This window comes from Neolamprologus multifasciatus, chromosome 6 (assembly GCF_963576455.1).
Source record: "Neolamprologus multifasciatus chromosome 6, fNeoMul1.2, whole genome shotgun sequence".
Classification (NCBI taxonomy): domain Eukaryota; kingdom Metazoa; phylum Chordata; class Actinopteri; order Cichliformes; family Cichlidae; genus Neolamprologus; species Neolamprologus multifasciatus.
This window is the reverse complement of record NC_140444.1, coordinates 29,168,855-29,195,785: the sequence shown is the minus strand read 5'-3', so window position 1 is coordinate 29,195,785 and position 26,931 is coordinate 29,168,855. Positions and strand designations below refer to the sequence as shown.

Sequence of the window (26,931 nt, the reverse complement as noted above, 5' to 3'; positions counted from 1 at the left end):
GAACAGGAGCGGAGTCTCCGGGAACCGGACTGGTGCTGCGTTCAGGGACACGTCGTCATAAGCTCACTTGACTGTCACACAGCAATTGAAAAGCGACAGCACCTTAAAGTAATATCACTTTCACCGTTTCACTAAAGGTTTCAGTGAGAAATATTTAATCCGACATTCATGTGACGGTTCAAACATGTGCTGAAAGATCTGTTTAGTGCTACGCATTGATCTTTTTGGTTCAACCTTCTGTGAAATGCACTAAATAACGATTTCCTTGTATTTAACGACTCCGAAATTCCCAAAGTTTTAAAAAAAGAAGGAAAAAAAACACTTGAAACTGAAAGTAATTTGCGTGATCTCTTTGCTTTGTTCCCCATTCTTTAGTTTCTAGTCTAGCCCTGTAGTCTAAAACTGGGTGTTTTCATTTCACTTTTTAAAAAAAAACTAAACAAAACATGATTTTTATTGGTTTATTAGGCTGTGGGTTTTTTTTCCATTACCGTTTTTGTAATCGTACCTCTGTTTTAGGCCTGTTTATTATTTATGCCTGTTTTATCTCTATTTGTATAAACACTGACCAAAATGAAACACGGATCTCAATTGGTGCCCCAAACAATGAAACATGTAAATATATTAGTTTCATCACTTGGCATCCATACACAGACATGTGTCTGTCTCCACAACCAAATAGGTTAATTATTTACCAATTTAGGGCACCGCTCCAAAGGTTATAGTGAAATGAGGCACAGTACTTTCAACTTTATACTGTCAAAGTGAATGAAAAACATTACTTACAGGATATTTTATTGTGCTTTAAAAACATTGCAACCAACTACTATACAGCATTACGGATTTTCCATTTCAGGAAAGGTCAAATCCAAAGTCATGGTTTTACTGTTAAGAGCTTGATTATGTCAAAATTGGATTAATAGTTTAGGAAAAGTAATCATTAGAAAATTAGCAAATATTTAGCAGAGGTGAAAAACGTGTTGTCTCTCTTTAGAGAGGCATGGTTCCACATGAGACAGAAATTCAAACAGGCTTGCTAAGAAGTGACATAATTATGCATTTTAAAAATAAACCCTTTTATTAAATAATAGTGTTACAGAAAAGTCTTCTGAAACAATACATTATGAAACAATTCTTATAAACTGCTATCATCATGCATATAATTTATTTATGTAGCATATTTGAACACAGTGCAGTGTTGTTTATTAGATTTTATTAAAGAGTGTATTTAAAACCAAGTTGAAAACAAAAACAAATGCAATGGAAACAAACTGCACTGCAGTTGCACAAAACGGTTAAAATAAACATTTTAGACAGCATAGCCCGAAACAAAACTCAGCAATGATTTTAAACGAAAATGGCAGTGAACGCCACACCTGGGGCCCTCTGTGGAAGGACATGGTTCATGTGGTCACAAAAGGAAACTGGTGGTTGTGTTCAGTTGTATCACAGACTTTCTAGGATGGTATCTTGAGATTAAAATCTAGCTCTTAACATAACTGATCATTCCTCTCTTTCACTTTCACATCTTTCCTGGATTCTGGTTACGGTTAGTGCCCAAAAGACTGCACATACTGTCTAATGTAAATAAATGAAAACAATGCAATTCTTAAATTAAAGCTTCTAAAACACAAAGTATATATTATTGTACATTTTGGCTAAATCCTATTTTAGTCTAATCAAGTGATATGGTTCTATAGTTTTCATGTAATGGCACAGATTTCAGCTATTTCCAGCGTCATGTAGTCCTCCAATCCAACCTTAAGAACATTTAGTGTTTGCACTGTAGCTGGTTTGCCCGCCTCAGATTTTTTTTTTTTTTTTTTTTATCTCTAGCCTCTGTTTATAAACATGGAAAGAACAAGATGGACTAAAACCCGGAGAATGGATCAGTGAAGGGGCAAGAGCACATGAACTTAAGGTGAAAAGTGTCCACTTGAGGGCGCTGTTAGAGCAAAAAAAAAGGAGGCTATTTTACTTCAGCGCTTCATACAGACATACATTACTTAAGGCAAAGCTTTTTTGTTTGTTTTAACATTTGGTAATTAATGCTCTCACACAAAAGCAGAAAGCACTCTTGTGTCTTTATCCCACTCAGGTCGTCCCCATGATCTAAGAGCCTGAGTGGATAGGAAATGTGCCTGACATTTTAAACTTATCTTCATTGGCTCCCTTTAAACCTAAAAATCAGGTTAAAATCCACCACATGCCCGTCTTTAACTTTCTCCATTTTCCTCCAGAGGTTTAATTTAACATACATTCTCGACGTGTTTAGCCCCAAGAGAGCACTTAGATCCTCTAACCAGCTACTCTTAGTGCAAACAAGGCCCCAACAAAAGACTAGAGGGGAACAAGCTTTTGCAATTGATGCACCTAAACTCTGGAATAATCTTCCAATCGATGTCCGCATGTCAGAATCCATTCAATCGTTTATATCACACTTCAAAACTCATCTGTTCCTTCTAGCCTTTGAAGCAAATTAGCTCTGACTTCCTCCCAGTCTGCATTTGTGCTATGTAACTGTTACTGTTACTGTAACTGTTTTATAACTGTTTTTGTTGCCATTTGCTGTAATCCGATTTGCTGCCTTGTGTGAAGCACTTTGTTGGAGACTGTCCCTTTTAAATGTGCTATAGAAATAAATATTGATTGATTGACCTCCTTTACCAACCGCAGGGTGAGAACATGAACATGAAATTAACACTGGCTGAAACAAAACATCCAACAGTCTGTTATAATAACCAATGAAGTGATACACATTAAAATCCTCCACATGTACAAAGTCCTGAATGATCTGATCCCATCATATCTTAAAGACTAGATCACTTTGCTCTCAGCGGGTTTTTTTGTTTTTGTTTTATTTGGTTCCTAGAGTTTCTAAAAGTAGAATGGGAGGCAGCTCATTCAGCTATCAGGCCACTGCACTTTGGAACCTCTCTAGCTTTCTCTTAGCTCAGACTTTAGTTTTTTTGAAAAAGCCTATAGTTCAGGCTGGATCAGGTGATCCTGAGGCTGCTGGCAGACTTCTGATGATGCACAGACTTTCTTCTCCATCCCCCTCTTTTCACTCCCCACACATTTATCTGCCAAAGTTGCACATCATTAACTTTTTTCTCTTTTCACTTTTTTCCTATTTCTTGTTTGTGGTCTCTCTGTGCCCCCGACCAGGCCCCGCCCTGAGCCTTGTTCTGCTCGCTGCGTCTTTCGGGGTCAAAAGAAATTTGTCCTCCACATCATCACCCAAACCTTTAACTAAAGCAATTATGGGGTCTCCCTCTGGTACTGTAGGGCATTCACTTTAGGTCATATAATGCCTTGAGTTGACTGTTGTTAGAAACTACATAAAATTGAACTTTAACACTTATTTTCCTACTGTGAGCAGCAAAATGATTACATTCAGAGTTATCTGCAGCACATACAAATGACAAAACAGAGTAGAAGAATCTGGACACTCTTTATTGATTTTAAAGATCAGTAAAATGGTTCATCTGTCACTCAGTTAAGAAAAAAGATGCAGAGGTACACTCTTGTACTGTTTCGGTAAAAAACTAGCATTTGCTTCTGTACACAAAAGGTTTGTAACGAGCACAATTAAGAAGAGAATCTTTCATTGTCATTTTTGTTTTTAGCAGGAAGGTTAAGAACGTGGCACCAGCTTCAGTTTAATTGGTCGTTTTGGCTGTAGCAGCTCCTTGATGCCCAACTCAATGGGGATCTGCAGAGAAGTGACATGTAAAATAAATGACAATAACACAAAACTCTGCCTTCTTATTTCAGATCTCCAAAAAAAAAAAAAAAAACTTAAGGTGGAAAGTTGATGAAAAACGTAGAAATGCGTAAAATCCAATTGTTTTATGAAAGTGCTGTGTCAGTTTGTGGCTTTTTATCTTTGGACTCATATACACGGTGGATGCATCGTCCATATCACTATTAAACTAGCAGTGAATAATATTGGGACAGGGCTCGTCATACAGCATAAAAAAGTCAATAACAGTTAGAGAAGATGATCTGGGCTCTCACCTCGGTCTCCTTACACACAGAGAAGCTGTACCTCTGGAGGATCTCCACTATTGCAAGTTTCATCACAACCAGAGCAAATCGCATCCCAATGCAGTTCCTCGGGCCTGCTCCAAAAGGCATGTAGCTGTACGGATCAATTGTCTCCTTGTTTTCCTTGCTGAACCTGAAAACGCGCACACACACACACACACACACACACACACGCAGTATATTAACAACAGAAACGGGGTTATATCCCACAGAGCTTCATGTAAATCCTTTCCGTACCTCTCAGGTTTGAATTTCTCTGCTTCAGGCCAAATCTCGGGGTCCCGGTGCATCGGCCAGGTGGGGACCATGACAACCATACCTTTTGAAATCACAAAGCCATTTATCTCCACACTGGCCTTGGCCACACGCTCCAAACGTGAAGCAATGGGGAACAATCGGAGAGACTCATTGATGACACAGTCGAGATACTCCATCTGCATTAGTTCCTGGTACTGGATGGGAGTCTGAACACAAGCACATAAACATGAGTGTGTACACTGATGGATGATAGACATTGTTGAACATTGTTTCTGATTTACAATATATATGACTATATATTATTAAGTAAAATAATATAATTCAATATTACTATAACATATTTACTGTGAGATTTAGTTTAGTTTTGTGATAAAAGCCAGACAGGTTGTGTTTGTTTACTGCACATCAAAATGTGTTAGATCAGTAAATAATCTTGTTTCAAATTGAGTTAAACTGTGATGTCATTCTGAGCCACTGAGCGGTTTGTTGTGGAGTTCTTCTGCCATCTAGTGGTAAAAATCTTAAACATCCATCCATCCATCTAGCCATTAGCTTCCACTTGTCCTTTCCAGGGTTGGGTTGGGTTGGGTTGGGTTGGGTTGGGGGGGGGGGGGGGGGGGGGCACTGGAGCCTGCCCCAGCTGTCATAGGGCAAGAGGCAGGGTATACCCCAGACAGGTCACCATTGACACCTATCGGCAATTTAGAGTTTCCAATTAACCTTTCCCCTTTTTAAAACAGTAGTTTGAATTTCTGGTGGAGAGACTGTCTGTATACACTATTGCAGTGTAGTAAGTAATCAAAGAAAATGCATAAAATAAGATAAAAGGAAACGTAATAAAAACAACCTTGAAAGGAAAATTTAAGAAAAAATAAAATTTCTTATAAGAAAATTTGGGAGTTTATTATGGACTTGTTTAGTATGCATTGTTAAAAGCTGACTTCTTCTTCTGTGAACTTTTTATGTTGTTTGCAAAGGAAGCTTGTGTTTATTGTGTCTTTGGGAAATGATTTTAACACTACTTTGCAACCCTCCTTGGCTATCACAGCTCCCTGAGACAGCTGGATTAGCCCCCATCACCCCACGACCTTAAACTGGATAGAGGGAAATGGATGGATGGATTTTCGCGTAAATATCAGGATATGTGTTTGCATTAAAGGGGAGATGAGTCAAGCCTAAATCTGGAGTAAGGTGGGATCTCATCAAAGAAAGGTTTTTCTCACTTTAAGACTGCTGTTCAGTTCCAGAGGTTCTCACTTCTCACGTACCTTGTTAGGGAAGGTTGCATCCACCTCCTCCTGCAGCTTTTTCATCACCTGAGGGTTTGTTGCCAAATTGTAAGACAAGAAAGTGAGAGAGCTGCTGGTCGTTTCGTAGCCAGCAGCGAGGAAAATCATCGCTTGGGAAAGGATCTCATGATCTGTCAGACCTGAGGAGGTAGGAGGGATATACACGTTAGAACAGCTTTAAGCTGGTTTTTCCATGTGTGGAGACGTGTGTCCGTGTATCACCTTTATCCTGTTTGGAGTCATTATTTTGCTGAGAGTCGATCATTAGCTGGAGGAAGTCCACTCGAGTCTGGAAGTCAACAAACAGTCTGAGAACAGCTGTGATTTTATGTCAGAACAGGTTATTGGTACAAACACAAACTCACAGCCGTACCTTTTGCTTGCTGCCCTCACGATCAATCTTGATCTTCTGTAGCGCAGCGTAAAAGAAGTCTGTCACAGATGTAGGGAAAAAGGCGAAGTCCAGTTTTTCCAATATGGGACCCATGAAAGGAAAGATGACTGATTTAAAAAAAACAAGAAGACATTTATTAATGGAAGAGGAAGGACAGCAGCTGCATTGATGATCTATGCATGAGCTGCAGTTAAAAATGTAATGAATACTTTACCAACAGTGAGGAGGATGGGGCTGAAAAAGTCAAATTTCAGCATCTTTTTGATGTTTGTGACAAAAGGATCTGAGGGGTTGTTGAGAGAGTCAATGTCCACACTGAAGGCGGTGCTGGTTACCACATCCATACTGTAGGGTCCAAAAAACCTGCAAAACCACACAAACACATCAAACATGACCTGTCAGTGCGCCCCAGGGCAGCTGTGGCTACAATGTAGCTTGCCATTGCCAGTGTGTGAATGTGTGTATGAATGGGTGAATGACTGAATGTAGTGTAAAGCGCTTTGGGGTCCTTAGGGACTGAGTAAAGCGCTATACAAATGCAGGCCATTTACCATTTACCACGACCTTTATTATTGCAGACTTAGAAGAGGTGAATCTGCGCTTTTTCTGATGTATTTAAATGAAAACAGTATGAGAGATCTCACTCTTTCAGCTCTAGAGGTTCATCTTTATCTGCTTTCTTTTTCATGCTGCTGATCAGGACAGCTGAATGCTGCTTCATGATGTCAAACATCTGAGGAACAAACAGACAAAAAACCCTGGATGCAATTATAACAGCACAGAGGTACCACTGTTTTTGTAGATCACCAGTCCATGAGAATGGGGCAGGGACCACTGTTAGAGACTGAACAAAATCTGTTAATAGATGTTTTTTGCATTGTATGTCTCCCTCGTGCTCTTATATTTACTACTTATATAAACTGAATGGGTCTAAGAAAAAACTCCCAAAATACTTTTAAACAGTGAAACCAAGTAAGGTGAAAAGCAACGCTTTCTATTCTTTCTAATCTAGTTTCAGCACAAGTGACAGAGTGTTTGGTTATGAATTGCTTTTTGTTTCTTTTGTTTCTTTAGCATCAAACAAAAGCTGGAGGGAGGGCAGAGAGGGACGTACCTCTTTCAATCTCCCAGAGGTGAAGGAGGGAGAAAGGACGCTGCGGATCCTCCTCCATTGATCATCCTCTGCAATGTTCACAGCATCGTACAGCGGCCCATTCAGATGGAAATTCTGTAATAACATTCAAAAGCAGCTGGTGATGAGGACAGGAGGTCAAGTTTTTAAAAAGAGACTGAGTCGTATAATGTCCTTACTAACCCTGCGGTTTGTGAAGAAAGAGTAACACTCCTTTATCAGGATAGTTTTTACCATGGCGGGATCTGTGATACACAACACGGGCTGACGGCCATCAAAAATGCTGTATAAACAGTGAAGGGGGATTAATAAAACAATAATTAATATGTTCATTTTTCATGCTCACACACGCACGCACACACACACGCACCTGTAAAACTGGAGCACAGATAATAACTTCACCTATTTACATATTCTATATGCATTCAGATTCACACAAACACACACTTTAGAAAACACTACTTACCCCCACATTTTCCCATATTTCTTATAACACTCTTCATCAAAGTTAGAAAATCCCTGGAAACAAGAGCAATACAAAAGATCTAATTATTAAAACGCATCATGATCTGTTTATGACGTAGAACACTGAACAACACCAGATCACACAAAGATCAAGTGTGTAGTGTTGGCTACACAGGGGCAGTTCGTGACCTTAGGTCACAGTGAAAGTTAAAGAAGGTGGGGCTTATCAAACGGACTTCAACTACACCAGAGAAGGATGATAACACAATTAAAAAAATAGGTGTCATCTTTCAATTATTCTACAAATCATAGAAAATAGTACTTGGATCATTATGCAAATATGACCCAGGTCAAGCTATTACCAAGACTTTGGAAAATGTAGATAAACTGAGAGAGCAACGAGACATTAATTTAGGGATCATACATTTGAAACAGTCCACAGTGGATACAGTATATACAGTGTAAGTGTTATTGCCCACCTTTCTATATTTCAACATGGTGCCAAAAAATGGGATAGGTGAGGGCCCAGGGACTCCCAATCTCTTAAATGTCCCATATGTCCAGCAGGAATACCTGTGAAAAACATGGAACAGGTGTAAGAGAATAAAAGAAGAACAAAAAGTGGAAATAGCTGAACACAACCAGTAGTCTTTAAAACTTACACAAACAGCAGCGTGATGAGGGCAGCCAGCAGGGTCCACGTCTCTGCGGACAAGAAGTAGTACGCCATGTCTGCCAAGTTTCTCTCTTCTCTTCTTCTGTTTTTTCTCTTCTCTCAGTGGTAACACAAGCGTCCTGACCAGAGCTTTTTATGTTGGGCTGCACACACATGTTGCATGAGAAAGGGAAGTGTGTGTGTGAGTTTAACCAATAGCAGCAGAGAGCATCAAGTGAATAATTAACAGAGAGAAAGACTGAGGAGCATTTACTGCATCATAATCACGAGTAATATCTCTGCTGTTTGTGACCCTGCAGTTTTCAGGCCTTCATTTTTGTACTTTATGAGTTTAAAACAAACAAAAGAAGCAAAACAATGCAATAAAAACAGCGGTGATTAGCATAAAGGTTTTGTTGTTTTAACTTTAATCTTATTGTATTTGGAATTTGAATGTAGGCACGACATTCTTCCTTCCCGTATTATTAAGGATGTTCTGAACATCATTGGACCCTGTATCTTACTCCTAATGAACTCATCACTGTTATCAGGCTGCGTTCCAACTGCCTTCAAACATGCAGTCGTGCAACCTATTATCAAGAAAAGTAACCTTGATCCTAATGTTCTTGCAAACTATAGGCCGATCTCTAAACTTCCTTTTATGATCAAAATCTTGGAAAAAATAGTCCTTCATCAATTACTGGCCTTCTTAGAGACTAATGGAATCAGTGAAAAATTCCAGTCTGGGTTTAAACTGCGTCACAGTACTGAGACAGCGCTATTAAGAGTTTTTAAACAAACAAAAGGTGACAGAGCGTTTGTATCAGTGGCTCCCAGACTCTGGAACTCGCTCCCTTTGAGTTTGAGATCTGTGGACTCAGTCATGTCTTTTAAAAAGCAGTTAAAAACATATCTGTTTAAACTTGCTTTTGGTTGATTTTGTTTTGTTTGAGATTTTAATGTCTGTTTTCTGCCTTTGTAAAGCACTTTGTGATTTTATCTTGAAAGGTGCTATATAAATAAAATTTTACTTTACTTTACTTAATGACCTCCTTGTGACAAAGTGGGTGAGGAGACCATTTGTCTATATTCTTAGTTAACATTCTTGTTTTGATTTAACCATATTTCACATGTAATCTGCAATAGGCAAACATCTACTATCCCGGGTTTGTTTATGTTTTGCACTTTTACAGATTATATAATATAACATCTTGGTCTAAATCAATCCCTACGAGTTTGTTAAGTTAACATGTTATTTATTTCAGCTGTTAATTTGTATTGTTTAAAACTTACCTTACCTACCTGTCTTCCAGAAATAAAAGGAGGAAATGTAGTTTTACTTCCTGCTTTATACCTTCTGGGTTCATCTGAGGTCACAGGAAGAGACCAAGTGCAGAAGGGGAAGAACTCTTATAATTTAATAAAGATGATTTTAGAGGGTTTATGAAGAAATAGATTTATTGTTGTAATATGTATTGATTACACCACAGAGTTCATGTTGCCAGTAAAGAGGAGTAGTAGAGGTTTGAATATAATCATGTTCATCTTACCTACATACTGAATGGAATAGTCCAGAGGAGAAATTGTTTGGTTAAGCAGAAGAACTCGGGTGTTTCAGGAGAAAATGTTCAGGTCAGTGTAGCTGTGAGCAGTTTGACCTTAATTTCTGTTGATTTAAGTTCAGTTATGTTTATTTGAACTGAGTTAATTATAGAGTTGAGTTTCTTATTTGTTTCTTTGTAAATATTGTTTGGGTCACAAAATGGTGAATAAATCACTTGCTACACTGGACAGCATCAGTCTCCTGCACTTCTTTGACCGCTTAAGTCAAGTCCTACCATACTCCTTTTAACTGCTGATTCAGGGCGCTCAGTGGTATAGTTTTATTAGACTTAACCTCAGCTTTCGATACGGCTGATCACAATATTCTCCTGGCAAGGCTAGAGCATGTAGTCGCGCTTAAAGGTAATGTCCTTTCATGGTCTAAATCAGCGGTCCCCAACCCCCGGGCCTCGGACCGGTACTGGTCCGTGAGTCGCTTGTACCGGGCCGCGAGAGTTGAGGCTCAGGTGTGAAGCCTGTATGGTTTCAGGGTTTTTAACGGTTTTCAGTGTTATTTTGTTATCGTTTTTATCGTTAACTCGGTTTTCCTGGGTCTTTTCACATGTGTTATGAATAAATCTTCTTTCTTTCGGTACTAGTTTTATTTTGTTGTATTTATCCGCGACACCTTAAAGGCCAGTCCATGAAAATATTGTCGGGCATAAACCGGTCCGTGGCGCAAAAGGTTGGGGACCGCTGGTCTAAATCATACTTACCTGAGAGGTCATTCTCCATCACCATGGGGAGATACTCCTCCTCTTTTGCCCCTTTCCGTTGTGGTATGCTCGGTGCTAAGTCCTACGTTATTTTCTTTGTACATGCTGCCCTTGGGACTCATTTTCAAAAAGCATAATAACTTGTTTCATTGTTATGCTGACTGCATCCAAATCTACTTCCCCCTGAATCCGGATGTCCAGTCCGTTCAACTGTCTACGGGAAGTTAAAGATTGGCAATTACTAAACTCTCTAACTCTAAATTATTGTTTTTGATAATCACATTTCCCAGGACCAGCTAACTGATACACTATGCCAGCCATCTCTCTTATACCTTTAGAAATCTTGGAGTGGTCCTTGATAACTCCCTCAAATTAGACAAGCAAGTGTCTTCAGTTGTGAAAACGAGTTTTTACCAGCTACGCCAAATCTCCGAGGCAAAGCCCTATATTCTGCATAAAGACCTTGAAAAGCTTATCAATGCCTTTATCACTTCTAGACTGGACTATTGCAACTCTCTGTACTTGGGCCTCAAATTCCCTCTCGTCCAGCGTTTCCAGTTAGTTCAAAATGCTGCAGCATGCCTCTTAACTGGCACCAGAATGCCTGATCACATCACCCCAATACTTTTAAAATTTTCAATAACTTGGCGCCCAGTTACCTAACATACATTCTCGACGTGTTTAGCTCCAAGAGAGCACTTAGATCCTCTAACCAGCTACTCTTAGTGCAAACAAGGCCCCAACAAAAGACTAGAGGGGAATGAGCTTTTGCAATTGATGCACCTAAACTCTGTAATAATCTTCCAATCGATGTCCGCATGTCAGAATCCATTCAATCGTTTAAATCACACTTCAAAACTCATCTGTTCCTTCTAGCCTTTGAAGCAAATTAGCTCTGACTTCCTCCCAGTCTGCATTTGTGCTATGTAACTGTAACTGTTACTGTAACTGTTTTATAACAGTTTTTGTTGCCATTTGCTGTAAACCGATTTGCTGCCTTGTGTGAAGCACTTTGTTGGAGACTGTCCCTTTTAAATGTGCTATAGAAATAAATATTGATTGATTGACCTCCTTTACCAACCGCAGGGTGAGAACATGAACATGAAATTAACACCGGCTGAAACAAAACATCCAACAGTCTGTTATAATAACCAATGAAGTGATACACATTAAAATCCTCCACATGTACAAAGTCCTGAATGATCTGATCCCATCATATCTTAAAGACTAGATCACTTTGCTCTCAGCGGGTTTTTTTGTTTTTGTTTTATTTGGTTCCTAGAGTTTCTAAAAGTAGAATGGGAGGCAGCTCATTCAGCTATCAGGCCACTGGACTGTGGAACCTCTCTAGCTTTCTCTTAGCTCAGACTTTAGTTTTTTTGAAAAAGCCTATAGTTCAGGCTGGATCAGGTGATCCTGAGGCTGCTGGCAGACCTCTGATGATGCACAGACTCTTTCTTCTCCATCCCCCTCTTTTCACTCCCCACACATTTATCTGCCAAAGTTGCACATCATTAACTTTTTTCTCTTTTCACTTTTTTCCTATTTCTTGTTTGTGGTCTCTCTGTGCCCCCGACCAGGCCCCACCCTGAGCCTCGTTCTGCTCGCTGTGTCTTGCGGGTCAAAAGAAATTTGTCCTCCACATCATCACCAAACCTTTAACTAAAGCAATTATGGGGTCTCCCTCTGGTACTGTAGGGCATTCACTTTAGGTCATATAATGCCTTGAGTTGACTGTTGTTGGAAACTACATAAAATTGAACTTTAACATTTATTTTCCTACTGTGAGCAGCAAAATGATTACATTCAGAGTTATCTGCAGCACATAAAAATGACAGGACAGAGTAGAAGAATCTGGACACTCTTTATTGATTTTAAAGATCAGTAAAATGGTTCATCTGTCACTCAGTTAAGAAAAAAGATGCAGAGGTACACTCTTGTACTGTTTCGGTAAAAAACTAGCATTTGCTTCTGTACACAAAAGGTTTGTAACGAGCACAATTAAGAAGAGAATCTTCGTCATTTTCATTTTTAGCAGGAAGGTTAAGAACGTGGCACCAGCTTCAGTTTGATTGGTCGTTTTGGCTGTAGCAGACCTTGGATGTCCAGCTCAAAGGGGATCTGCAAGGAAGTAACATAAATAACAAATAAATGACAAATACACACAAAACTCTGCCTTCTTATTTCAGATCTCCAAACAACTTAAGGTGGAAAGCTGATGGAAAACGTAGAAATGCGTAAAATCCAATTGTTTTATGAAAGTGCTGTGTCAGTTTGTGGCTTTTTATCTTTGGACTCATATACACGGTGGATGCATCGTCCATATCACTATTAAACTAGCCGTGAATAATATTGGGACAGGGCTCGTCATACAGCATAAAAAAGTCAATAACAGTTAGAGAAGATGATCTGGGCTCTCACCTCGGTCTCCTTACACACAGAGAAGCTGTACCTCTGGAGGATCTCCACTATTGCAAGTTTCATCACAACCAGAGCAAATCGCATCCCAATGCAGTTCCTCGGGCCTGCTCCAAAAGGCATGTAGCTGTACGGATCAATTGTCTCCTTGTTTTCCTTGCTGAACCTGAAAACACACACACACACACACACACACACACACACACACACACACACACGCAGTATATTAACAACAGAAACGGGGTTATATCCCACAGAGCTTCATGTAAATCCTTTCCGTACCTCTCAGGTTTGAATTTCTCTGCTTCAGGCCAAATCTCGGGGTCCCGGTGCATCGGCCAGGTGGGGACCATGACAACCATACCTTTTGGAATCACAAAGCCATTTATCTCCACACTGGCCTTGGCCACACGCTCCAAACGTGAAGCAATGGGGAACAATCGGAGAGACTCATTGATGACACAGTCGAGATACTCCATCTGCATTAGTTCCTGGTACTGGATGGGAGCCTGAACACAAGCACATAAACATGTCTTTCTGGGCCACTTCTTGCTATCACCCACAAACTGGACTTTTGTGGAGTAGGGGTGAGTTTCAATTATCGCTTTTCCGATTAAAATCAATTTTAGCTTGAATAACATGACAAAAAATCGGCCCGGGCATTTTGACTATAGACCAGCCCGCCATTATAGGAAAAATCATAAAGCCTTTGAGTGAAAACAAACGCTGTTGTGACAGTGATGTACTCTGTTCTGATGGTATATGTATCAATCTATCAATCGTTTGTTGTAAGACTCAGATAATTATTTGTTAAAAGCTAGACATTTTAAATGAGAATAAGAAAGAAAAGTATTTCCTTGTGCCCCCCTCTCCCTGTTAATGCCCTACCTGCCCCCCTGGCAAAACTTTGCTAGATCCGCCCGTGCACAGTTACCAGCTGGTAAGGGAAAAAGGATCCTGGTGTTTTTTGTCTCTCAGAAACAGTTCATAACTTCCCTTCAACTCATTCCTGTCACCTAAAAGGTAAACCTGTTTCTCCATCACCTGTTCAGCTCTGATGATTCAGTAAGGACGTCACCTGGTTTCATCAGCATGTTTCCCTCTCACCAGATAACCAAACTGATATCATGACCAGCTGCTTTTACAGCTGTGGTTCCAGCAAACATCAGCTGATACTATTAAGTAATATTAAAAATAAATTCTAACAACAGCTGATCAAGCTTAAACGTGATGCTGTTGTTTAGTACGACATCCGCTGGTTTCCTCTTTCTGGCGAAGTGGGCGATAAACAAACAAGAGAGAAAAGCTGATCAGCTGATCATTGATCAGTTTCATGATTGAAGTAGAAACAGGAGAGGGAGGGGGAGAGAATGGGAAAAGAAGAGGCAGCTGTGCAGCAAAGACACAGAATAACTCCAGCTTTGTGTCTTTTTCATCCTAGCTGAAGTCCGGGACAAACTGTGCTCCTTTTCACCTCAATACGAAACGCTTAATATTTTCTCTGAATACTAGACGATTCTGTTTTTTAGGGGACGGTTGGCAAGTCTAATAATTAACCTTATGAACAAAGTTCAACATCAGTAACATAGCACCCACCCAGCTGTATAGAAACTCCGTCATGCTAGCTAGCACGCAGTAAGAAAAAGTCAGCATAACGAAAATAAACTCCAACTAAACTTGGTTTATATCTGACCCAGATAGACTGCAGGTCATAACTTCTTACCTGTAGTTCAGTTCACCTGACACTCAGACCGGTCTCTCCTCTTGCCTCCACTTTCCCTCATCCACCTGCTGGCCTCCACCACTTGCTAATGTTACTGAATCTGTGGAAGCTCCCTGATAGCCACCACACGAAGTAACGAATCACGAGCCTATCTAAATCCCAGTAAAGAGTAACGGGTTCCTGATTTTGGCATAATTAGTTACCGTGCTCGTTACCACAATAATAATGTAGTTACTGTAAAGCGTTACTTAATAACGCGTTAGTCCCAACACTGGTCTCAAATAACACCTCTGTAACTTTGCATTGCTTCACTTCCGCAGCATCAGGTAATGTTCATATGTTGATTCAAGGTTTTCTTCAGTTTATGATCTACTGCAGAATATTTTTAAGGTTATCTGCTATAAAAAGCCAGGCCAGGAAAATCTACTTTATGTTTTTCTGTTTTATCCTCAGTTACTTTGACACAAAGGCATCTGCTGTGATGCTCACACCTCTGATGAAGTGTCACAAGTGCCAGTACTGATAAATGATCAGAGTTATAATATTTCTGACTGTCTGACGCAAAATTTCCCCCATTTAAATCGAATCAAATCGTGGATCGAATCAAATCGGAACCTTGTGAACCGAAATTGAATCTATTATAGAAATCAGTGACGACACCCAACCTTATTGTGGAGTTCTTCTGCCCTCTAGTGGTACAATTTAAAAACAGCTGTTTGGATTTCTGGTCGAGAGAGTCTGTATGCACTATTGCAATGTAGTAATTAATCCAAGAAAATACACGAAATAAGGTAAAAGGAAATTAAATTAAAACAGCCTTGAAAAGAAATTAAAGAAAAAAACAGAAAACTTCTTATAGGTAAATTTTGAGGTTTATTATGAACTTGATCATTATGCATTCAGAGGGCCCGGTGGTGCCAGTGTCCAGCGGCCTCGCCTCTGTCAGTGCGCCCCAGGGCAGCTGTGGCTACAATGTAGCTTGCCATCACCAGTGTGTTAATGTGTGTGAGAATGGGTGAATGACTGAATGCAGTGTAAAGCGCTTTGGGGTCCTTAGGGACTAAGTAAAGCGCTATACAAATGCAGGCCATTTACCATTTACCATTGTTAAAAGCTGACTTCTTCTTCTGTGAACTTTTTATGTTGTTTGAAAATTAAGCTTGTGTTTATTGTGTCTTTGTGAAATGATTTTAACACAACTTTGCAACCCTCCTTGGCTATCACAGCTCCCTGAGACAGCTGAATTAGCCCCCATCACCCCACGACCTTAAACTGGATAGAGGGAAATGGATGGATGGATTTTCGTGTATAAATCAGGATGTGTGTTTGCATTAAAGGGGAGATGAGTCAAGCCTAAATCTGGAGTAAGGTGGGATCTCATCAAAGAAAGGTTTTTCTCACTTTAAGACTGCTGTTCAGTTCCAGATGTTCTCACTTCTCACGTACCTTGTTAGGGAAGGTTGCATCCACCTCCTCCTGCAGCTTTTTCATCACCTGAGAGTTTGTTGCCAAATTGTAAGACAAGAAAGTGAGAGAGCTGCTGGTCGTTTCGTAGCCAGCAAAGAGGAAAATCATCGCTTGGGAAAGGATCTCATGATCTGTCAGACCTGAGGAGGTAGGAGGGATATACACGTTAGAACAGCTTTAAGCTGGTTTTTCCATGTGTGGAGACGTGCGTCCGTGTATCACCTTTATCCTGTTTGGAATTATTATTTTGCTGAGAGTCGATCATTAGCTGGAGGAAGTCCACTCGAGTCTGGAAGTCAACAAACACAGTCTGAGAACAGCTGTGATTTTATGTCAGAACAGGTTATTGGTACAAACACAAACTCACAGACGTACCTTTTGCTTGCTGCCCTCACGATCAATCTTGATCTTCTGTAGCGCAGCGTAAAAGAAGTCTGTCACAGATGTAGGGAAAAAGGAAAACTCCAATTTTTCCAATATGGGACCCATGAAAGGAAAGAAGGCTGAAATTAAACAAACAAGAGGATATTTATTAATGGAAGATGAAGGACAGCATTGATGATCTATGCATGAGCTGCAGTTATAAAAATGTAATGAATACTTTACCAACAGTGAGGAAGATGGGGCTCAAAAAGTCAAATTTCAGCATCTTTTTGATGTTTGTGACAAAAGGATCTGAGGGGTTGTTGAGAGAGTCGATGTCCACACTGAAGGCGGTGCTGGTTACCACATCCATACTGTAGGGTCCGAAAAACCTGCAAAACCACACAAACACATCAAACATGACCTTTATTATTGCAGACTTAGAAGAGGTGAATCTGCGCTTTTTCTGATGTATTTAAATGAAAACAGTATGAGAGATCTCACTCTTTCAGCTCTAGAGGTTCATCTTTATCTGCTTTCTTTTTCATGCTGCTGATCAGGACAGCTGAATGCTGCTTCATGATGTCAAACATCTGAGGCACAAACAGACAAAAAACAAAAAAGTCAACCCTGAATGCAATTTCAGCAGCACAGAGGTACCACTGTTTTTCTACATCTACATTTGGACTGAACAAAATCCCAAAGAAGGGAGCATTCATGTTAATAGATGTCTTTTTTGGCATTGTATTGTTTTCAGGGGAGAGAGGGACGTACCTCTTTCAATCTCCCAGAGGTGAAGGAGGGAGAAAGGACACTGCGGATCCTCCTCCACTGATCATCCTCTGCAATGGACACAGCATCGTACAGCGGCCCATTCAGACGGAAATTCTGTAATAACATTCAAAAGCAGCTGGTGATGAGGACAGGAGGTCAAGTTTTTAAAAAGAGACTGAGTCGTATAATGTCCTTACTAACCCTGCGGTTTGTGAAGAAAGAGTAACACTCCTTTATCAGGATAGTTTTTACCATGGCGGGATCTGTGATACACAACACGGGCTGACGGCCATCAAAAATGCTGTATAAACAGTGAAGGGGGATTAATAAAACAATAATTAATATGTTCATTTTTCATGTTCACACACACACGCACACACGTAAAACTGGAGCACAGATAATAACTTCACCTATTTACATATTCTATATGCATTCAGATTCACACAAACACACACTGTAGAAAACACTACTTACCCCCACATTTTCCCATATTTCTTATAACACTCTTCATCAAAGTTAAAAAATCCCTGGAAACAAGAGCGATACAAAAGATCTAATTATTAAAACACATCATGAGCTGTTTATGACGTAGAACACTGAACAACACCAGATCACACAAAGATCAAGTGTGTAGTGTTGGCTACACAGGGGCAGTTCGTGACCTTAGGTCACAGTGAAAGTTAAAGAAGGTGGGGCTTATCAAACGGACTTCAACTACACCAGAGAAGGATGATAACACAATTAAAAAAAATATGTGTCATCTTTCAATTATTCTACAAATCATAGAAAATAGTACTTGGATCATTATGCAAATATGACCCAGGTCAAGCTATTACCAAGACTTTGGAAAATGTAGATAAACTGAGAGAGCAACGAAATCTGGTTCACTGATCTAACACTGCGCACACAGGCAGCATTCAAAGTGACGTGTGGATCTGAGACATTAATATAGGGATCATACATTTGAAACAGTCCACAGTGGATACAGTATATACAGTGTAAGTGTTATTACCCACCTTTCTATATTTCAACATGGTGCCAAAAAATGGGATAGGTGAGGGCCCAGGGACTCCCAATCTCTTAAATGTCCCATATGTCCAGCAGGAATACCTGTGAAAAACATGGAACAGGTGTAAGAGAATAAAAGGAGAACAAAAAGTGGAAATAGCTGAACACAACCAGTAGTCTTTAAAACTTACACAAACAACAGCGTGATGAGGGCAGCCAGCAGGGTCCACGTCTCTGCGGACAAGAAGAAGAAGTACGCCATGTCTGCCAAGTTTCTCTCTTCTCTTCTTCTGTTTTTTCTCTTCTCTCAGTGGTAACACAAGCGTCCTGACCAGAGCTTTTTATGTTGGGCTGCACACACATGTTGCATGAGAAAGGGAAGTGTGTGTGAGTTTAACCAATAGCAGCAGAGAGCATCAAGTGAATAATTAACAGAGAGAAAGACTGAGGAGCATTTACTGCGTCATAATCACAAGTAATATCTCTGCTGTTTGTGACCCTGCAGTTTTCAGGCCTTAATTTTTGTACTTTATGAGTTTAAAACAAACAAAAGAAGCAAAACAATGCAATAAAAACAGCGGTGATTAGCATAAAGGTTTTGTTGTTTGAACTTTAATTTTATTGTATTTGGAATTTGAATGTTACAGAGCAGTCACAGTCAAGTCATTACGAACATTTTTTGGTCAAATTGTTTTATATAAACAGCTTCTCTTCTCTGGTGTAGTTGAAGTCCATTTGATAAGCCCCACCTTCTTTAACTTTTCACTGTGACCTAAGGTCCAGGCATGTACTCAGATCTGTGGGTGAAAGTTCTTTTCCTGTTTGCCTTCAGCCTGGAAAGAGGAAAGAGGCTGGTTTATGTAACAGGACTCCTCCTCTCTGAGATCAGCTAGAGATTACTTTAATACAGCCGAGCAAGAGGGAGCCATGGGTTTTGTTCTTTTCTTTTCTTTACAAACATGGATACTGCTGATCACATTTATCTGCATATTTGTTATGTGAGTTAATGTTTACAATAAAACAGTTTAAATTTAAGCTGGCAACAGCTGAATTGGTCAAGACAAGCAAGTTAACAGTAAACAATGTTTGAGTGAACCTGTGCACCTTCATGCTTTAACCCCTTTGATGTTCTGTCTAGGTACGGCCACTGGACCTTTGGTATATTTGAGAAGATGGGGATCCCGGGTCCAAAGCCAGTCATGTACTGGGGAACAATAGCCAGGCACAACCGTGTATGTAAATCCTTGTGATTGCTATTTGTAAAGATCGAATGATTTGTACCAAGTTCAGAAGGATACACTGAATAATGTATAACATATCTTAGTGATAAATATGCATTTCCTGTTAACAGGTTCACTACTTAGATGACTACGAATGTGCTCAAAAGTATGGGAGGATATGGGGGTGAGTTTTTAAAACTGTCCATATAAGAGCATGTGCATGTTTTTAATTTATTTCTTTGTTTTTGTCAGCACAACTGGAGCCAAAGCTCCTTCAGCAATTAAAAATATTTTCCACGACAAATACCTCCCAAAATGCAGATGTGTTCTGTGTAAATGTTCAGTGTGTATGAGTTCAGGAAACCCATGCTGGCTGTGATGGATCCTGACATGCTGAAAACCATCCTGGTGAAGGAGTGCTTCACCTACTTTACCAACCGCAGGGTGAGAACACGAGCATGAAATGAACACTGACTGAAACAAAACACCCAACAGTCTGTTATAGTAAAACTTCGTGGTAACTATTAACCCTGGGATATGATTGTTTTTTTCCAATAAAACGATCAAAACAATCAAAATGATCAAATCATCCTGCTGGAAATACAAAATTGGAGAAATAACGAGAAAACGTTTCAAGAAATGTTTTCACGAGTTCCCTCAGTAACAACAAAAGCTGAAAACACTGAAAACTGTGAAAAGCCTCTGCTCACATAATTTCCATCCATGTTTCAGATAAACTCATGAATATGATAAATACCACTGCACTTGAATATGACATACAGTCAAGCTTTGCTCTTTCATACCTTTTATCACTGGAAAAAAGCGTGATATTCGACCCGAAGGTGGTTGAAACATGCTAATGTTAGCATGTGTACATACCGCATACAACAGTAACATATCAAGCACGCTCACTTTCTGCTCTGACATGGCTCTTTAGCTTTTAAAATGATATAATAACACTTTTAACATAGCACATGTTCAAAGATGTAACAACTTACACTACCAGTCAAAAGTTTGGACACACCTTCTCATTTAATGTATTTTTATTTTTATTTTTTTACTACTTTCTACATTGTAGATACAAACTGAAGAAATCAGATATATGAAGAAAGATATATGGAGTTATGTAGCAAAGTCTCATATTTTAGATTCCTTAAAGTTTCCACCCTTTGCTTTGTGACAGCGCTGCAAATCCTTGGCCTTGTTTCAATGAGCTTCATGATGTGATCACCTGAAAAGGTTTTCACTTCACAGGTGTCCCCTGTCAGCGTTCATTTGTGGAAATTCTTGCCTTCTTAATGGGGTTGGGACCATCAGTTGTGTCAGGTTGGTACACAGTTGACATCCCTATTTGACAACTGTTAGAATTCCTATTATAGGAAGAACCAATCAGCTAAGTAAAGAGAAACGACAGTCCATCATTACTTTAAAAACTGAAGCTCAATCGAGAACATTGCTAAAACTTTGAATATTAATGTTCCCAAGTGCAGTCGCAAAAACCATCAAGAACTACGACGCAACTGGCTCACATGAGGACAGCCCCAGGAAAGGAAGACCAAATGGTAAATGGCCTGTATTTGTATAGCGCTTTTACTAGTCCCTAAGGACCCCAAGGCGCTTTACACATCCAGTCATCCACCCACTGGTGATGGCAAGCTACATTGTAGCTACAGCCACCCTGGAGCGCACTGACAGGGGCGAGGCTGCTGGACACTGGCACCACCGGGCCCTCTGACAATCACCAGTAGTGAAGTGTCTTGCCCAAGGACACAACGACCGAGACTGTCCAAGCTGGGGCTCGAACCGGCAACCTTCCGATTACAAGGCGAACTCCCAACTCTTGAGCCACAATCGCCCCCAAGAGTCACCTCTACTGCTGAAGATAAAATCATCCGAATCACCAGCCTCAGAAATTGCAAGTTAACAGCACCTCAGATTAGAGCCCAGATAAATGCCACAAAGAGTTTCAGTAGCAGACACATCTCTACATCAACTGTTCAGAGGAGACTGTGTGAATCAGGTCTTTACGATCAAATAGCTGCTAAGCTGCTGGGCAGCACGGTGGCACGGTGGTTAGCACTGTTGCCGCACAGCAAGAAGGTCCTGAGTTCAATTCCACCATCAGGCCGGGGTCTTTCTGTGTGGAGTTTGCATGTTCTCCCCGTGTTTGCATGGGTTCCCTCCGGGCACTCCGGCTTCCTCCCACCGTCCAAAGACATGGAGCTTGTGGGGATAGGTTAATTGGATAATCCAAATTGTCACTAGGTGTGAATGTGAGTGCGAATGGTTGTCTGTCCATGTGTGTTGGCCCTGCGACAGACCAGCGACATGTCCAGGGTGTACCCCGCCTCTCGCCCCATGACAGCTGGGATAGGCTCCAGCGGCCCCCGCGACCAGCTATCCATGGATAGCTGCCACAGCATGGATAGCTGCTAAGAAACCACGACTGGTGCTTTGCTGGTAACACTCTTGGGGATTCATTCAAAATTGAAGGCACACTGAACCAGCATGACTACCACAGCATCCTGCAACAGCACAACATCCCATCTGGTTTGCGTTTAATCGGACCATCATTTATTTTTCAACAGGACAATGACCCCAAACACACCTCCAGGCTGTGTAAGGGCTGTTTGACCAAGAAGGAGAGCGATGGCCTGGCTTCCACAGTCACCTGACCTAAACCCAGTCGAGATGGTTTGGGATGAGATGGACCTCAGAGTGAAGGCAAAAGGGCTGACAAGTGCTCAGCATCTCTGGGAACAAGACTGTTGGAAAACCATTTCAGGTGACGACCTCATGAAGCTCATCGAGAGAATGCCAAGAGTGTGCAAAGCAGTAATCAAAGCAAAGAGCGGCTACTTTGAAGAATCTAAAATAAAAAAGTTTTTTTTTGTTTACTATATAATTCCATACATGTTCACTCATAGTTTTGATTTGCATCTGCGAATCCTTTGCCTTATCATTGTACAAGTATTTAAAGCTGTTTGCCAAACACGTGCAAACATATAACCATGACCTAAAACCACTATCTCTCCAGAACTTTCGTCTGAACGGAGATCTCTATGACGCAGTGTCTCTGGCTGAGGATGATCAGTGGAGACGGATTCGTAACATCCTCTCTCCCTCCTTCACCTCTGGCCATTTAAAAGAAGTAGGTGGAGACATGGAGGTTACAAAAGAATATTATTTGTCTTCACCATTGTTTCACTTGCGTTCTTTTCCTCTGTTCAAGATGTTTAGCATCATGAAGCATCATTCGCACAAACTGACAGACAGCCTGCAGTCCAAGGCGCACAATGATGAGGTCATTATTGTGAAAGAGTGAGTGATATCATCCAAGCTAAGTTTGTAAAACATTAAACCCCAGATTTTCCCCCAAGATGAAAAATAAATGTGTTAGGTAAAGGAACCTGTGGGCTGATTTTGCAGCTGTGTGGAGCAAACAGTTGAAGGCCTTGAATGTGCCACTGCTCAGTACAATGTGTGCATTCCAGCTTCTTTGGATCCTACAGCATTGACGTGATGGCAAGCTGTATATTCAGTGTGGATTTTGACTCAATCAAGAACCCTTCAAATCCCTTCATCACCCACGCAAACCAGATGTTTAAATTTTCCCTTCTTCTTTATATTTTTCAAGGTACCGCCTCTGTTTTGTTTTGTTTTTTTTGTCTTATTATTAACAGATTTATTTGGTAACCAAAGGTTTTGACCCATGTTTTCTTTCTCAGCATGCTTTCCAATTTTTCTTCCTCTCCTGGAGTGCCTGGGTGTCTCCTTGTTCCCCAAGTCTTCTACCGCTTTCTTAAAGTCAGTTGCGGAGAAGGTCAAAGCCGAACGCATCAGCTCGTCCCAGGTTTGGACAAACACAAGCTCAGTATCGTCATAAATATAGTCTTGTCTCGCAGCTCATCGAATGCTTAGCTACAATGAAACTTGCAGAAATCCAGTTGAGAAATCACTAACAGATGACTGAAACAATCTCACCTCATGACCCGTTTACATGTTTTAGTCACATCATGTGACCTTGATTGTTAAATAGAAATATCCAAATATGCCTACCAAATCTCCTGTGATCTCAACATGGTGTGCCACACATGCCACGCATATAAAAAGAACACCAGAAGATGTCAGAGGTTTCAAAATTCCTAAAGAGAATTATTGGCGCCAAGTCTTAAACTCATATTCCCTGATTTTAGTTTTATGGTAAATCATTTTTATGTGTGTGTTTGAGGTTCACCTTCACATGCGGGCATTGTTTCAAGTGCTTGTTCAGATATGATGTAAAAGTCATTTAATCAGATGTGTTTTCGTATGACCTGTTTTAGGCTTCAGATGATATGCTTCAGCATTTGATCAAGTGTCAGACAGCCAGTGAAAATGAGAAAGAAAAGAAGCATAAGGGTAAAAACATCACTACACGTAGAGTCCCTGTGGTCACATCAGATGTCTCATGCCCTCTTCTGTTGTTCCTAACAGGTCTTACTGAACACGAGATCATTTCCCAAGTGACCATGTTTGTGTTTGCTGGCTACGAGACAAGTGCCATCGCTCTTGTTTTTTTAGCGTACAGTTTGGCACGAAATCCTGAAATCATGAAACGCCTTCAAAGTGAAATAGACTCCACTTTCCCAAACAAGGTAGAATCAAAGTTTCTGATTGTGGAGTTGTTTTCTTAACATTATTTGATGAAAACATTAAATCAGAGCTGTCTTTAACCAAAATTGTGATTTGTAACAACCTTATAGTGTCCAGTTGAGTACGAAGCTCTGATGCAGATGGAGTACCTGGACAGTGTGGTCAGTGAGTGTCTGAGGTGATGAGCTTTTACTTGTGCTTGCTGAAAAAATATACACTATGAGACCGCATGGTGACAAAGAGAGAGAAGGGAAAGGGTGGAATTAGATGAAGATGTGATAATGGACAAAAAAAAAGAAGAAAAAACCTGGGTATACCACAGGTCAGGGGAGCCATAGTGAAGATAGAGGCTCACAGAGGCTGTGATGCAAGCAGCACAGGAGTGTACCACAGTCAATAGGACCTGAGTTACAGGCTGTGTAAATGTGTGATCTAAGACAGTCCAGCACATACTTGCAGGTTGTGAGAGGGCATGCAAGCTGGGACATTGCACATGGATTGCACAAACACCAGCATAAAAGAATAATTTAAAAAAATTCCCACCTAGTGAAAAAACATATACTCATACCACATCAATCTAAATGCCAGTAGGAGTGCTTGTGATTGCATGCTTAGTGAAATACAAACATTTAAAAAGTATTCCCATTTTGTCAACAGGCTGTACCCCTCAATTCCACGTCTGGAACGAGTGGCTAAGGAAACTATAAAAATCAGTGAAATCACAATCCCAAAAGGCATGCTTGTTATGGTTCCAGTCTACGCTCTGCACCGTGACCCTGAGCTGTGGCCAGAGCCAGAGGAGTTCAAACCTGACAGGTAGTTAGCAACTTATCTTGGCAAGATAGCAATTTAGTTAGCAATTTATCTTATCGTTCTGAAGATAAATAGCAACAATTCTGCAAAGCTACTTATCATTTACTTAAGTCATGCCAACAAGGAATTTCCAAGTACAGCCTTTCTCACTACTGGGGATTCTGAGGGATGTTGAGGGTTGTTTACTCATTCAGTCATTCACTGCCGAGATTAACCCTGTAAAACCTAAAACAACTAAATAATCCACAGAAAGTTACATTTCAAACAATTCAGTTTTTATTGAACCTTCTAAACAAATGTATTAATTCATAAATAACAGTTTGCACATTTGTACCATAGTTTAATATCATTTTTGCTACATCTGGCATTTTTATGCAATTTCTTTCTCACAGTAGGCCTGTGTCAGGTTACTGAGGAATAAATAAATCACACACAAAAACATGATATGCTTGGCATTACAACATTAAGCATATTTTCTTTTGTAAATATCTTTGTATTATATTTTAAAGGACATGTTATTAGGGCAGCATTTAAACACTTCTGAGTCTATTAATTAATTAAAAGCAGTCATAGCAGGCAGAAAAAAATCATATAAATTGTGGGTATTTGACATATTTTTTAAATTTGTTTTACAGATTTAGTAAAGAAAACAAGCAGAACATCAACCCGTATACTTACCTTCCATTTGGGGCTGGGCCAAGGAGCTGCATGGGGACGCGATTTGCTCTGATGATGGTTAAACTGGCCATGGTGGAAGTTTTGCAGAACTTCAGCTTCTCAGTCTGCAAAGAAACAGAGGTGACTGTGTGTAAATTGCAAACTTAGCTTGACATAATTTCCTTCGTGCAATAAGACAGACAGAAAACAACATTGGATGTCAAAAACTGATGTTTCTAATTTAGTGAATTTGTTCGTTCCTCAGATCCCCTTAGAGATGGATGTTGCAGGCTTTGTCTCTCCGGTTCGACCAATCAAACTAAAGCTGAAGATGCGTTCCATCAGCTCAGCAAATGTGGATCCATGTAACTAGAAAGCGCTCAGAGATTTAATATGCAAGAAAAACTCTGAGTATGAAAATATATTTCATTAATGATCATCTACTCATTTCTTGTCAGTTGGTTAGCATTTAAAAAAGCAGTAAATAATCACTAATCACTGACATGTCACATCATTAAGAAGTAATGACACAGAGTGCCTCACTAACATACAGAAAAAGGTGGAAGATTTACATAAATATTTGGAAAGAGACAACTTTTTAAAATAATTTTGTTTCTGTACATTACCATAATACATTTTAAATGAAACAACTGAGATGCAGTTGAAGGGCACCACTGTTGGCTTCTGTTGATGTACAGGTCTTTTGGTATTGCTGAGTTCATCAGTGCTTCCTTTGTTTCTCAGGATGTACCAAAGTGCAGATTTTGCCATTCCCAATATTGTAGGATTTGTCAGCTTCACAGCTTAAGGATGGCTCGTTTCACTTGCATGGAGAGCTCCTTTGACCTCATGTTGTCTCTTCACAGCAAAATCTTCCAAATGCAAGCAACACACCTCAAATCAACTCCAGACCTTTTATTTGTTTAATTGGTAATGACACCACAAAGGAATTGCCCACACCTGCTCATTAAATAGCCTTTGAGTCAAAATCACAGATCTATAATGAAAGGGTCATGGATGAAGGCTTAATTTAAAGGCTTTAATTTTACACATGTTAAATTACTCTTTCGTGATACATAAACATATTTGGGAGACAGCATCTCTTCACTGTGAGAGCTCTAAAAAAGCCGAGAGAGTGGGAGGAAGAGAGTGGGTGTGGATACTGCTTATCTTCCTGGAGGAGCATTTTTCGTTTGTTTTATTCTTATTAACCCTGCTGTTCATTAATAAACTATTCTTGCAACAGACACAGCTCATCCTCCGTGGTTTTCTTTGAGTGCATTTTCCTAAGT

At 40.1% G+C, this 26,931-nt stretch overlaps 3 protein-coding genes and 1 long non-coding RNA gene across 5 annotated transcripts; 2 read left to right on the top strand and 2 right to left on the bottom strand.

The window, feature by feature from the left end:
* The first annotated feature begins 42 nt into the window (after window positions 1–42).
* LOC146517246 (uncharacterized) lies at window positions 43–1,998 on the top strand. The gene is made up of 2 exons (XR_014874359.1): window positions 43–108; window positions 1,837–1,998. It is a non-coding gene; the product is annotated as an uncharacterized LOC146517246 (long non-coding RNA).
* Window positions 1,999–3,435: 1,437 nt separating this feature from the next.
* LOC146517245 (cytochrome P450 3A56-like) lies at window positions 3,436–8,382 on the bottom strand. The gene is made up of 13 exons (XM_085161600.1): window positions 8,251–8,382; window positions 8,068–8,161; window positions 7,590–7,642; window positions 7,307–7,406; window positions 7,106–7,219; window positions 6,636–6,724; window positions 6,206–6,354; window positions 5,971–6,098; window positions 5,820–5,886; window positions 5,577–5,737; window positions 4,288–4,514; window positions 4,021–4,183; window positions 3,436–3,715 (listed from the first exon to the last, which is right to left on the bottom strand). Exons 1-13 carry the CDS (start codon window positions 8,316–8,318, stop codon window positions 3,638–3,640), a joined length of 1,491 nt encoding a protein of 496 aa, XP_085017726.1. The 5' UTR covers window positions 8,319–8,382; the 3' UTR covers window positions 3,436–3,637.
* Window positions 8,383–12,409: 4,027 nt separating this feature from the next.
* LOC146517244 (cytochrome P450 3A40) lies at window positions 12,410–18,634 on the bottom strand. Its single transcript, XM_085161599.1, has 13 exons — window positions 18,506–18,634; window positions 18,323–18,416; window positions 17,781–17,833; window positions 17,508–17,607; window positions 17,307–17,420; window positions 17,037–17,125; window positions 16,776–16,924; window positions 16,545–16,672; window positions 16,392–16,458; window positions 16,149–16,309; window positions 13,262–13,488; window positions 12,983–13,145; window positions 12,410–12,682 (listed from the first exon to the last, which is right to left on the bottom strand). The coding sequence occupies exons 1-13, from the start codon at window positions 18,574–18,576 to the stop codon at window positions 12,605–12,607; spliced, it is 1,494 nt and encodes a 497-aa protein (XP_085017725.1). The 5' UTR covers window positions 18,577–18,634; the 3' UTR covers window positions 12,410–12,604.
* A 237-nt stretch (window positions 18,635–18,871) lies between these two features.
* LOC146517243 (cytochrome P450 3A30-like) lies at window positions 18,872–26,888 on the top strand. 2 transcript variants are annotated; one of them, XM_085161602.1, is made up of 14 exons: window positions 19,092–19,312; window positions 19,453–19,546; window positions 19,666–19,718; window positions 19,879–19,978; window positions 22,572–22,685; window positions 22,767–22,855; window positions 23,029–23,171; window positions 23,263–23,387; window positions 23,860–23,935; window positions 24,011–24,171; window positions 24,280–24,347; window positions 24,827–24,985; window positions 25,618–25,780; window positions 25,905–26,888. In XM_085161602.1, exons 1-14 carry the CDS (start codon window positions 19,242–19,244, stop codon window positions 26,010–26,012), a joined length of 1,524 nt encoding a protein of 507 aa, XP_085017728.1. In that variant the 5' UTR covers window positions 19,092–19,241; the 3' UTR covers window positions 26,013–26,888. The 2 variants fall into 2 exon arrangements, with proteins under 2 accessions (XP_085017727.1, XP_085017728.1); XM_085161601.1 differs by having other exon boundaries at window positions 18,872–19,312; window positions 23,860–24,171.
* Window positions 26,889–26,931: the final 43 nt, after the last annotated feature.

Excerpts from the sequence above, each read along its gene's own strand:
- LOC146517245 (XM_085161600.1), bottom strand. The coding sequence starts at position 8,318 with ATGGCGTACTACTTCTTGTCCGCAGAGACGTGGACCCTGCTGGCTGCC. Across the intron at positions 7,643-8,067 it reads CCATGTTGAAATATAGAAAG|GGATTTTCTAACTTTGATGA; the intron begins GTGGGCAATAAC and ends TCTTGTTTCCAG. Across the intron at positions 5,738-5,819 it reads TGACTCCAAACAGGATAAAG|GTCTGACAGATCATGAGATC; the intron begins GTGATACACGGA and ends CTACCTCCTCAG.
- LOC146517244 (XM_085161599.1), bottom strand. The coding sequence starts at position 18,576 with ATGGCGTACTTCTTCTTCTTGTCCGCAGAGACGTGGACCCTGCTGGCT. Across the intron at positions 17,421-17,507 it reads CTTTCTTCACAAACCGCAGG|AATTTCCGTCTGAATGGGCC; the intron begins GTTAGTAAGGAC and ends ATGTTATTACAG. Across the intron at positions 13,146-13,261 it reads GAGAAATTCAAACCTGAGAG|GTTCAGCAAGGAAAACAAGG; the intron begins GTACGGAAAGGA and ends GTGTGTTTTCAG.
- LOC146517243 (XM_085161601.1), top strand. The coding sequence starts at position 19,242 with ATGGGTTTTGTTCTTTTCTTTTCTTTACAAACATGGATACTGCTGATC. Across the intron at positions 19,313-19,452 it reads TTTATCTGCATATTTGTTAT|GTACGGCCACTGGACCTTTG; the intron begins GTGAGTTAATGT and ends TGTTCTGTCTAG. Across the intron at positions 19,547-19,665 it reads CAATAGCCAGGCACAACCGT|GTTCACTACTTAGATGACTA; the intron begins GTATGTAAATCC and ends TCCTGTTAACAG.